This window comes from Pipra filicauda, unplaced genomic scaffold (genome assembly GCF_003945595.2).
Source record: "Pipra filicauda isolate LSUMZ 115617 unplaced genomic scaffold, ASM394559v2 scaffold81_size6448238_pilon, whole genome shotgun sequence".
Classification (NCBI taxonomy): Eukaryota; Metazoa; Chordata; class Aves; order Passeriformes; family Pipridae; genus Pipra; species Pipra filicauda.
Genome location: NW_024104998.1, coordinates 5906231 through 5918439, shown reverse-complemented (window position 1 = coordinate 5918439; position 12209 = coordinate 5906231). Strand labels below are relative to the sequence as shown.

At 35.8% G+C, this 12209-nt stretch overlaps 1 protein-coding gene across 7 annotated transcripts in view; it reads right to left on the bottom strand.

Annotated features, from left to right (window-relative positions):
- Nucleotides 1–12209, bottom strand: part of ST18 (ST18 C2H2C-type zinc finger transcription factor) — a 232199-nt gene that overhangs the window by 49315 nt on the left and 170675 nt on the right. For all 7 annotated transcript variants that reach the window (XM_039390422.1, XM_027728145.2, XM_027728148.2 and 4 more), the window contains one exon: nt 972–1162. In XM_039390422.1, coding sequence (XP_039246356.1) covers nt 972–1162 — 191 coding nt within the window. The remainder of the gene's footprint in view (nt 1–971; nt 1163–12209) is intronic.

Here is a 12209-nt window from a genome sequence, read left to right as displayed (position 1 = left end):
AGATGAGATTATCTACCACCTTGTCCTTCAGAAATATTTGGTAAGAAGAATCTGAGGGGAAAATAAAATACCTTTAAACTCCCCTAGCAATCAACAACTGAGTGGCATTTAAGTTTATTCTTCATATGTTTACATGTTATCTATGATTACTTATTTCCCAGTGCCAGATCACATTGCTTTTATCTTGACATTTGCTGTCTATAGACGACTCCTAAGGTCCTATTCTGATATCTTCCACTGATATCTTCTCACTTTTCTAATTAACTATTTGGCAGAATATTCTTAAACAAATATGTGAAACCAATTTTTATATTTTTTTATATTTTTATTTTTTTTTGTTCAACTCAAATATATGAAAAATATATTAGAAAGGAAGAGTAACAAAAGCATACTGTAGCTATATCTTTCTGTCTCTCCTTCCCCATCTATATTTTCTAGCATGCACATTGTAGAAGTTTCTATAAATTGTTGGATTTGTTTGGCTTAGCAGAGTTGGAATAACAAGTATAAAAGTGCTGAGTCTAATAATCGTGTTAAACAGAACACACACAGTAGTCACACAGATGAAATTGCTTTGCTAAATGTTAAAGTCAACAATATTTTGCGAAGCATTTTTTATTTTTTTTTCTTCCTCAGAGTTCTATATATTCCAGTGAAAATCTGCTCTTCATAAATGTGTTTTTCTCAATCGTGGGCTTAAGCTTGTTCTTTGACAGAGATAGTGGAGAAGCAGGTGCTGCTCCATATCTGACCTGCTGCAGTAGTTGTCTCTCTGTGTGACCTACAAAGCATTTACTAGACCCCAGGAGAAGTTATTGTACAAAATAAATGGAAGTATGATGGTTAAAACTGGACAGAAAGGTACCATTCCAACCCTCTTAGAAGTCAAACACGTCCTGCATCCTGTCTGAAAATACTGTTTCTTATCCCTTCCTGTGGAATTCAAGTTTAAGTGGAGTTCAAGCAACTACCTTGAGTTGAGCTGCTTTTAACGACACTGATCTCTTCCTGTAACTCTGTCCTGTCTTCATTTTCTTCTTTGCAATCCAAGCTGGGGCTGTAGTGGCGGGGTTTCATTAGCAGGGACTTCCTTTTGTTGACAGGAACGCCTGATATCTGGTCTTCGGCTTTTCTCTTCTTAGCCATGGAGCATTTGTAGGCACTGCAATTACCAATTGCCAACAATAGAGAAAAAAAATGGGAGAAGTGAGGGGTAAATTGTTTAAAAAGTAACACCACCCTTTACTTTAGTTCTAAGTAAAAAAGTGAGGACTGAGAAAATATTAGTTCACTTGCAGTTTCAGCAAGTTTTATCTAGTGAATATTTAATTTTAGCTCATGTACTGAAAATTCAGGGCACAGTCTTTTCACTGCTGCTAAAGTCTGTTTGGAGGTAGGGGAATGAGGCAGAAGACAAAACCAAAGGAAACCATAACCCAACAGCCTTAGAGCAAGGATGAACAAAATTGCAGTCTGGGTTGATAGTCCTGAAAAACACTTAAGGGGAAAATTATACCACCAGTTGTGGTAATACTACAACATCTTGAGCCTTTGGGTTCTTTTCTTTTATATCAACATGGATATCCAATCAGACACTTAGAGTTCAACAGCATAAAACCTGTGTGAAACACACTGTACCTTGATAACATTTTGCAAGACAGGACCCTCTCTCAATTCTAGTCCTAAGCATTGGTTTCATTTCATTAATTCCAGTCATAAATGCCTGGTTTAAGCTCTATTCAGCTCTACTCTGTATAGGCTCTTGGAAAAGGTTCCTACAAAAGGATACTCACCTCACTTAAAATTAGATCAATATGATAAAGAGGGGAAGCCATTCCCTGGGAAAGGTCTTACTCAGTCCAGGTGCCTAACTTTCAGATCACTGACATAAGAAGAAATGGCAGGATTTTAAAGAGGAAGACTTTTAGCAGGTTTAGGATACTTCTTTAATCTCCTAATAGACCCACATCTTGATCTGCATGTTAATTTGTTTCTACAGATATTTAGCCAAGCCTTTGTCTTCATGCAGTTGATCTGTATGGCATAGAGATGTTACAACATATAACGCATCACTAAAGAGGCCTGAACCTTCAACCCGCTTTTCTTAACAATTTTTCATGGAAGTGATTTGGCATGATTTAATTTTTCTCTCACACACAGTATACTAGGAAATTTATGTAGTATGAATAATAGTGCTCATATTATATCTGTCAGAGATGAAAAAACTACACATAGGGATCTGTGTAATCCACTCAATGGTTTCTCGACCTTATGTACCCCCAGGGTGCATTACAAATCTACACAATGCCCTTAGGTGTTGGATTTTGCATTTGGCTCACTGACTTAGCTGCAAGATTTGCAAAAAAAAAAAAAAAAAGCGCCATGTATGAAGAGAACTCCTATTGGTTACACATATTACAAGCTCAACAGCATAAATTAATCCTTATAAGGTATCTTATATGCACTAAAGTGGCTCAGGTTCTGATTGTTTTGGATGAAAGCGTAAGGCTAACTTCAGCTTTTTGTTAAAAAAAAAAAATTTGGCTAAGCATCTTTTTGGCATCCATCATTGCAAACATAAAGGATATGGAAATACAAAAATCTGCATTTTTGGGGGACTGTTAAAATTCCACCATACACATCTCAAACACTGGATATGCTTGATCTTCTGAAAGTTAAAATGCTATGGGTATCAGGAATACTGGATGCTAAACACATGCTGTAGTTGAATGTAAGATAGTTTCTATGTTATTTCTCTGTTTATGAATAGACATTAACATGAATATCATATTAAAAATCAGAATCACAGTGGTATCAATATCTCACTGGAAATAATGCCCATATAAGAGATATCAGAGATGGATGTAGTGTGGAAAAATATGCATATTTTTTTTCTAAACCAGCCACGTTGTTCCAGGAAAATTAAATAAATTGCAAAAGTTTGAAAACCTTTCATGCACAATTGTTTTTATCAACCAAAACCTTCCCTAGGTTTGCTTTTGATCTTTCTTATTTGTTTGCCAAGTTCCAAGTTTCCCTCCAGTAGATACTGTGAGCTTTTTTAGGACATGATGAGTTTCCAGTGTTTAATTCCGCTTTGACAAATCTACAGCTGTTTCTTACATGAGCATAATCAATAGATTTTTGGAAAAGAAGATCCAGTTAGATCATGTAGTATGCCATCCTGTGAAATCCAGGTCACAGAACTTCCTGGAGTTCTTTATCCTGTAATTTGTCTGCCAATTGTCAAGACTTGACTAACCCAGTCAAGTTAAGAGAAAACGTGGTAATCTGGTAAACTCATTGTAATATTCTTTCTCACTGAGTACAATCTTTTTCTGGTAACATACTGTTACAAGCCCCACCCTGTGGACTGGCATGACAGTTATTAAACACGTGGTTTTTTCACCACAACTGGAAAAGATAGTCAAACTCAGATGTCAGCAGACCACGATCAAGACCAGTGTGGGAGCACTGCTGCCACCTGCCACCTGCAGATCTGTTCTGGGAAATGTGAGCACAAGAATCCCACCAGGCTGTAACCACCACAGTTTACAGCAGTAAATCAAGAGCTGCATTAACTTGTCCTTATTGTATCTTTTTCTGTACATGCATGGCCTCTCATCCAGATCTCCTCTATAGTTTCCATCATTTTAAAAGAAGTGAATATATGAAATTCAAATTCTAGTAAAAATTATTCCTGACACCTTCCACTCCAGTTACAGGGAGATGACAAAATACAGTTGTCACTTGTTTCCTAGGAAGTTCAAATTGCTCTCCTTACTCCAGGAAGAGATTTTTCAGCTCTTGTTTTTTGCTTGTGGCTTTTTAACTGCTGGTTTTGAGCTTTAACTGGAATCTATTAGTTTGCAAAAGCCAGTTTAATTCCTCTCCTTTTCTACCTTCTTACAGTGCTTAAAATTAAAAATGAAAGTAAAACCAGAAAAAAAAACTTCTCAAGTGGTAGCTTTTTCAAGTACTTACACATGATTTGTTAAAGATTTGATAATGGACAATGGGAATTTACGTACTATGAAAAGAATATATTTATGCCTCTGTTACATTCATGTCATGCAAATTTCACCTTTGCCTTTAAAAGTTTCTATTTCTCTTTTTCTTATGTGCATTCATACATAGACACACATGTAGGGTATCACAGATTTGTCAAGCTGTAGTTTGTCAAATGGTAAACCTATAATTTAGCTTCTCTATTACTCATCTCTTAAATTCAATGTCTAATAGTTTTGTTGCTATTTATCAATGGCCTGCTTGTTGTCATGGAACACTGATTCAGCTGTCAAGGTTATTTGGTAATCTGAGGCTCATAAAACAGGAGAAGCTCTTTTTGTTATGAGCCCAAAGCCAATACATGTTTTGTGGTTTTTTTCCCCAATCTAACTGTACTTAAATTTCATGAATAACAAATCATTTTTTATACTATCTACAATGAGAAAATTTTTTATAATTATTTCTTTCAGTTAATGATTCAGTTACCAAAACCAGTCTTGTGTCAGTTATCATAGTGTGAGTCAATAAGTTAAAATCTAAGACACTTAGGACCAGATGCATTAGCAGAAAAAACCACCCATGATGACCCTTTTGTATATATTTCATACCTAAATCCTTCTTTGGGGGGGAATTTACTGGGTCTTTCTCTTTCCTTTATTTCTTCTCAGATCGTATCTTGTAGACACTGGTTGTATGCAGGCAGTACTGTGCATTGGCTCTTTGCAACAAAGCAACGTCTCAGAAATAAGAGAGGTTTTAAGCAGTCCCAACTACACAGAGATCTTCTTAAAAATTGTCTTTTTTTTTTTTTTTGTAATTGGTTCATTTAAGTGATACGCAAAGAATTGCCAGAGTGCGTAAAACCAGGGGTATATTCAGCCTGAAAACTGGTGTTTACTAATGCTTGCAATAGATGCCATGTAAAATAATAAAACCTGAACACACCGCAGCTCATGTACACTCCTTAGATTCAAGAGAGAAAATGAATGCCTTTGAATATCAAGGCACTTACATTTATTGTCTAATGCTATCTGAGAATCTCACTCCTCATGTGATTTCATGCGAGAATAATTCATGATACATTTTAGTTGTGGAGAAAATAATTTTAAATTCTTAACCTGAATTGCATTTTGACTGCCTAACAATTGAATTGCAATTAAAGGAGACATCATCTTCTAATGTGCAGAAGCATTTAACTTTATAGTAGTTACAAGGAGAAGGTTAGTTTTACCACTCCTTAATCATATTGTGATTAAAGATATTACCAGACGCTTTTCACCTTGATCAGGTTTTTTTCACAAACTTTCAGATGCCCTAGGACACTGTAGAAGTCAAATACTGCATTCTCCTTGCAGGAGGGAAGAGTTGGCATTTGAAAATTCAGGGACACTTGCCACTCTAAGATGAACTAGTAACTTAAAAATGTCTGTCATGGTTGGGCTTTATTCTAAGAATTTTAATATATGATTATATGATACTGAATTTTATCATATGATATATGATACTGAATCAGAGGTACCTAAGAGGAACAGAAATTCTGAACATCGCCCCATCTTAGTACTCTTTTATGGCTAACTCTCTAACACAATGGCTTCCAAAGGTTTAGACTATAGCTGTGAAAATGTCTGATCACCAAACATCGCAGAAAAATCTTGAGTTCCTCATAAACTGATGATCAGGGGAATTTACTAACACTGGATACAGAAAGGGGATGATCTGCTCCTAAAATGGATTGTGTGTCAGTTTAAGTTACATTGATGACACAATTTACATCAACCATGAATGCCAGAGGTTCAAAAAAATGAGCTGGAATGTCAGAATCTAAAGAAAGAGTGTTGGCAGTCTCATCACTGCAATTGAAACCCAAATGGATGTTGATAATTACAGTAACTTTGGGTGGACAACAGAGGTTGGGGAGGAAGGTGGAGTGTAACTATGACTGTGACTTGTCTTCAGGTTAAAACAGTCAGATTTATGTTCCCTTTTCTTAATGAACTCTCATTATTTGTGAAGAGTGTATGTAAATTTTGTAGCTCAGTGAAAGTGAGACTGATCGTGTTCTCACTCAAGTTGCTCTAAAAGGGATAACAGACAGAAAGTTGGTATTAACAGTCTCATCATAGCTAGAAGTTGAACTCTCCACGGAAAGACTGAAAATTCACAACATTAGTCAGGTCTGCAAGAACATTTCAGCTGCCAGGGACTAAGATGATTTTTCCAATGTCATGAAATTATTTACTGAATATGAAAGAATTCACAAAATCTAACTGTATACAAACCCAAATCTTACATTCAGAAAACTAGATAGAAGTGACTTTAAGACACATGAATTAGTCATAGATTTTATATATATATATATGTGGAGAGAAAAGAATGTTTTCTACAAGGAAGAAAGTAAATGGCACCACTTAGGATCATGGATACTAGAATATAAAATTTACAAGGTTTACGTCCTTGAAAAAAATGACAGCTAAACAGTATTTCTGTTTACTCTATTCCATTCTAAAATCCATATAGGGTCTGGATGCAGAACTAAACAAGTTCTCACAAAGCACATAAAAAAAATTACTGGTGTACTAAAGAAGGACTTTTTTGATCAATCCATTTTTTTTTTTTTAAAGAAAGATACTCAATGAGATACTTTTCATCAGTGAGAATGGCAGTTCAAGAAAAGGCTGTAATGACTTCAACCCAATTCTGTACCCCGCTACCCTCAATCTCAGAAGGATCCTTTGCAAACTTTCTATCTTGTCTGCAGTATGGATTAATATGTTAATTAATACATTAGGATTTCGACAGCGCTGTATTCTGATGTTCCATCCTGCAATGCACTCACCATTTCCAAACATTCTGCTACTCAATGGGATATGAAACTATGCTTACAGATGTTTTACAAGTCCATGAATTTATCCCTGAATAGTAGAACATGCTGGGATAAAAGAAATCACCATTTTACCTACTTAGGAAAAGTAAAAGTAAGATGCGTGATTTGTCAGGTGTGGGAAAATTGCATGTCCAGAAGCAAAATCTTGCTTTGCAAGTTATAGGTGGCAACACACACTAGCTGAAGAACTTCAAGGAGTAAGACTGCAACTGAGAAAATTGTAATCAAGGGTTGAGCTACAATTCGTTGTCAGTCTGAGTTAAATCAGAAAAAGTTTTCTTCATAATTATTTTAAGTAATTATAATTATTAAAATACATTCAAAATTATGCAAATGAAAACATATGGCTTTATGTGAAAATATTAAAGAAGGACATTTGTTAACAGAACTCTGGTACGAGTTTTTACAAATTAAATTTTGGAGGTTAGTCCTGGAAAGGACCACTGTGTCCTTTTCCCTTACAAGAAGTTAAAAATGTATTTGTCCTGATTGCTAATCTGGGGCCAGAGTTATTGACATTAATGATTTTTTCTATGTTATAAAGTAAACTAAGCCACAGTACTTTTAGATAATTTATAACATTTGGACTCCATGACTGAGTGTGTTTTATTTCACTGATTCAGACTAGGAGGTGAAAAACAGTCTGGATAAGAACTCCAGCTGGGAATTCCTGAAAAATACATTTGTGAAAGAATTCATCAGGTAAAAATAGTTTCCTTCCATTTTGAAGGATTAAAGTGGTAAGAACTTAAAGCAATATAAATGTGTTGAAAAAAAATTGCTCTTCATTTAGACACAGAGAATTGACTGTAATGAAGCTTGGAACTATCAGGACTTACTTCAAAGATAATTAAAGAAAATCTGACTGATTCTCATTTTTAGACATCACACACAACACAAAAAATTCATGTCCCTTTACAACAAACTCATACACTTGGCTTCCAAGTTGTATCTGTGAAAGGGACAGAGGCTTTTCCTGTGCACTGAAGGAACCATTCTACGGTTAAAGGACCTTCTCCAACTAGAGAAGTTTACTGCCATACACAGGCAATGCTCTGTTTGCTAAAATGCCAGAGTTTTGAGAAGTTCAGTCCAGTGCTGGACCAAGAAGAAAGGAATGCATATGAGGTAGAGATGGGAAAAATATAAAAGGGAAATTCATATTTATGAACACTAATATAGAGCAAAATAAGATTAGTAACTTGAGGGTATTAAATCGCCTTCTATAATCAAAAATGAAAGGTTTATCTAGGAAAAAAGGAACAGAATTGGACAGATAATAATGTGGAGAAAATATAACATACCTGAAAACTGGTTGAAGCAAGATATTAAAAGATTTATTTTCTTTGAAAAAGACATATAAGAAAGGATCTGTCATAGCCTTGTTTGTGAAAGAGGATTTATTAGACCCCGTAAGAAGAGACTGGAGAGAAATGGGTAATGGTGTTGAATCATTATGTACTGAGCTTGGAGGTGTTTCAGACACTAAACTAAATGTTATAGGCCACCTGACCAAAAAGAACAACTGGACTGTGAAATGATTGAACAAATGCAAAGAAGCACGTAAAAAGAGTGGAGCAATGGTAAGTCAGCAATAATATAGGAAAAGGCATGCAGTTATGGTGAAATATACCATGCCTCAAGCTCATGTCTCTGTGATACCTGAGGGTCCAGGACAAAAATTTCAGGCTGCAATAGGTCATGAAATGGCTTTTTTTTTTTTAAGCATATTTTATTATTTTTTTAAAAAACTCTAGGTTACTATTTTTAACAGGATTCTCCCTAAAGGAAAGACAACTGAGAGGAGGACAGCAGAGATTCAACTTCTCTGATTTTCTTGTTTTCAGTTTACAAACTTGTAGGATCATAAGGATATCCAGATCACATAAAAAATAATGCATATAAACCCTCCAATTGAAATACTATGTTAATGAAGAGGATGACTTCTTCCCAGTGTCATTATATAGCTCATAAATTAAGAACTCTACACGGTTAAAATTGCATAGTTGGACCCTTTTCTATCAGGTAAGTTATTTTTAACAAGAGTCAGTTTAGAGGAAGCTTACCTTTTATTGTGTGAAGCTCAAGTTCTTAAACTCACTAATATGAATGAATGCTTAAGATCTGGGCCAAATCCAGCCTCCCTAGCCTCTTTTTCATTTACTCACTCAATCTGTCCAGGTTCAGTAGGTCAATAAATTCCAGTGGGACCCAAGCCAAGAATTTGGCTTAGAATGGATTAAGTTTCTAGGCAAATCTACAGATCATCCACACAACCTTTGCATCCAGAAAGCCTTGCACATGAGTGGTCAGCCTGCTAACGCCAGTAACTGCTTAAATAAAAAGCATATTGGTAACTACAGTCTGGTTAAAGAAGACATAAAGAAGATAAGCTTTGTGGGGCTTTTTTGACAACAGACAATAGGACTGTAAACAGTCCATTGTCAGGAAGCAGTACCTCCCTTTAATGTAGCAGGGGGTCCCATGGCTACATTCTTTTCCTTTCTTTGCTATCTCCAGGCTGTACACAGTCTGTTTCAGCTTGCTTTTGCTTGGCTGAATCCGCCCTTAACATCAGTCAGATGCAGCAATTCAGCCAGCCATAATATTTAACTCATGATTGATATATATGAGGCAGAAGTTACTGGTTGGCGTTTCCATCTCTATATGGCTTGCGGTCATCTACAGAGAAAAGGTCTGCCATAAGAGGAAGCAACCATTTGGGGCTATAATGTTCTGATGCATTCTGTCATGCAGCAGAAGGCATGAGGGCATATGCAACTCTAAACTTCTGTGTAGGGTTGGGAGGATAATATTTACTGAGTGCTGATAAACACAGAAGTTGTGATGGGGAAGACTAGACTCCTGTAATATATTAAATAACATAAAAATTTTAGTTCAAGGCAAGGAATATTCTAGGTTGCAACAAGCTCTCAGATAGAAAGAAACTGAAAATAAATATCTGTCGGTCTGGCAGCCACAATAGAGTGATGTGGATTTGACATATAGTATAGAATTCTTACAGAAAAACATATATTGAAATGAAATAATAATAATTTTTTTTAATATTAAATGGAGTCTTTAAGTAGAAAAAATGTAAAACCACAATCAAATGTAATAGCAAAGAGAAAAGAGACACTGAGACCGCTGGTGGTTGCTAGAAATGAACATCAAAAGAGGCCTACGATATGCTAGAAATGTATCTAATGCACTTGTTGAATAGAGGTATAAAAGTCACCTATTAAGCAAATGCACATAAAGTATCCTCTAAAGCTAAACTAGGAAATCTGTACACGAAACACAACCTTTAAATGTTCAAAATAAATCCAGGAAGAAAAGGCAGAGGTCATAGTACATAGATCAAAAGGTCTGAACATGTACAGGAAACAAGCAAATTATGCATCATAATTAACAACTCCAACCTCAGTTGTCTCAGAAGGATTATGACATACAGTTCTTATTTCAAACATCTTAGTGGTTATTCAGAACAGTTCACTAAATACTTAAGTCAAATAATACTGTGGCTTGTTCTACTTTAAAACACAGGAAAATACCCTGTCAACCTCAGGGTAACCTGCAAAATGTTAAAAGCCGTTATTTGTGGTCATCCAAAATATATGTTACCATTTCTTGAAACAGTGTGGAGGTTCTTGTTACCTTACATTCAAAGAAAGGCATAGTGATTGTTCAGTGTTTGCTTATGCTTGAATGTTCAATGTTTTTTATTGAACATCAACTACAAAATCACTTTTCCTTAGCAAAAAACATAGATTTTAGCAGATTCTTTGAGGAAAGTAATAATGACTAGCACACTAGAAAAAGTTTCTCAGAAACTTAACAGCATTGTCAGAAAAGAATAGTAAATGAACAAGATTTAATGGGAATTTAAGAAAGTGTGATTCATGACAATATGACAGACTTGCTTATACCAGAAACCATGAAGTAAGAGGCATGGGTTAATATTTTCAAAGCCCCATAACCATTTCCATTTCCACAATGGCTAGGGAAGGGAGGAAGTTCCTTTTCCAAGCTAAAGAGCAAGCAGTAGATACTCTTAACTCATCCTTTTAAGAGACCTTGAGAATAGGTACTCTTAAGATTAATGCCCATTGTTTAATTGAAGATCAATTTTCAGTAGAAACAGCATGATACAGATCTTTGACTCAGGTGAAATGCCTAATCTAACGTGTCATGGAGAAGTATTTAAATGCCAAAGTGGCACAACTCTGCCCCGGCCAGTTACCATCGTGGGGAACACCGAGGAGGAGAGATGGGAGCGTATGCCATCAACACTAAATCTTCAATTGCAAAAAAAAAAAATTATTTTTTTGTGAAGCTCAAACATGTCTGGCAGTAGCTATAAATATTGACCATCTTCATTTAACATTTACTACTAAGTCTATTTGAGTTCAGAGACACAACTTGTTTCAGCAAAGCACATTAAGAACTGGGAGGGTCCCACATTCTCTGCCAGTGGGAGACAGATGAGATAACAGGAAATGCAAGAGTCCACCTCAGTTTCTATTCCAAATGTGCTTTTTCAGGATTATGACAAATGTGCTTTACCACAGCAGTTTTCAGAAAATCAGTCTATGACCAACTCCCATGGAAACAGAAGCCAAGACCAAAGGACAAACCTGACAGTTTTTCCAGGTACGGGTTAGGAACAGCTCTTTCAGTCTCTGTCTCTCTTCTAGGCAGTTCTATGAAGAGTACTATGAAGTTGATAGCTACAGAAATCAACCATAATCTCAGCTCTTACTGAGGAATATCTTTGAGTCTTTTCATGTGATTTTGTTTCATGTGCCCACTTCTTCTATCATCTAAGTATCACTTTCACCTCCTTCTCCAGTCATCTGCCATGCTACTGCTTCCTTTTCATACAAGTACTTAAAAATCTGCTTGCTTTATGAAGCTCAGAAAAAGAGTTAACAATGAATCATTCCTTTCTAAATGCAGCTAGGCATGCACATTCTTTCATGCCATGAACTTTTCCTGAGTGGCCAAATTATCTTCTATCTACCAAACTCTCTACCTCCCTTCCACTACTGTCTGAAACAGAGTTCAGATATAATTGCAACCATATAATTTACTAGTTCTTAAAGAAAAACAGCAAAATATTCAACACTGTAGAGTAAGGAATAACCACTTCACTTAGAAAAATGCTTTTGGTAGGCTGTCATACTTGTATACTGTCACTTATATTGACATAGCTCTTAAAACATTACGGATAAAGTTAAGGAATACATTTTAGTAACACAGACCTTCTGAAATGCTTCAGTACCTTTGCTTGCAGGGTAGCTTTGCTGACTTCTCA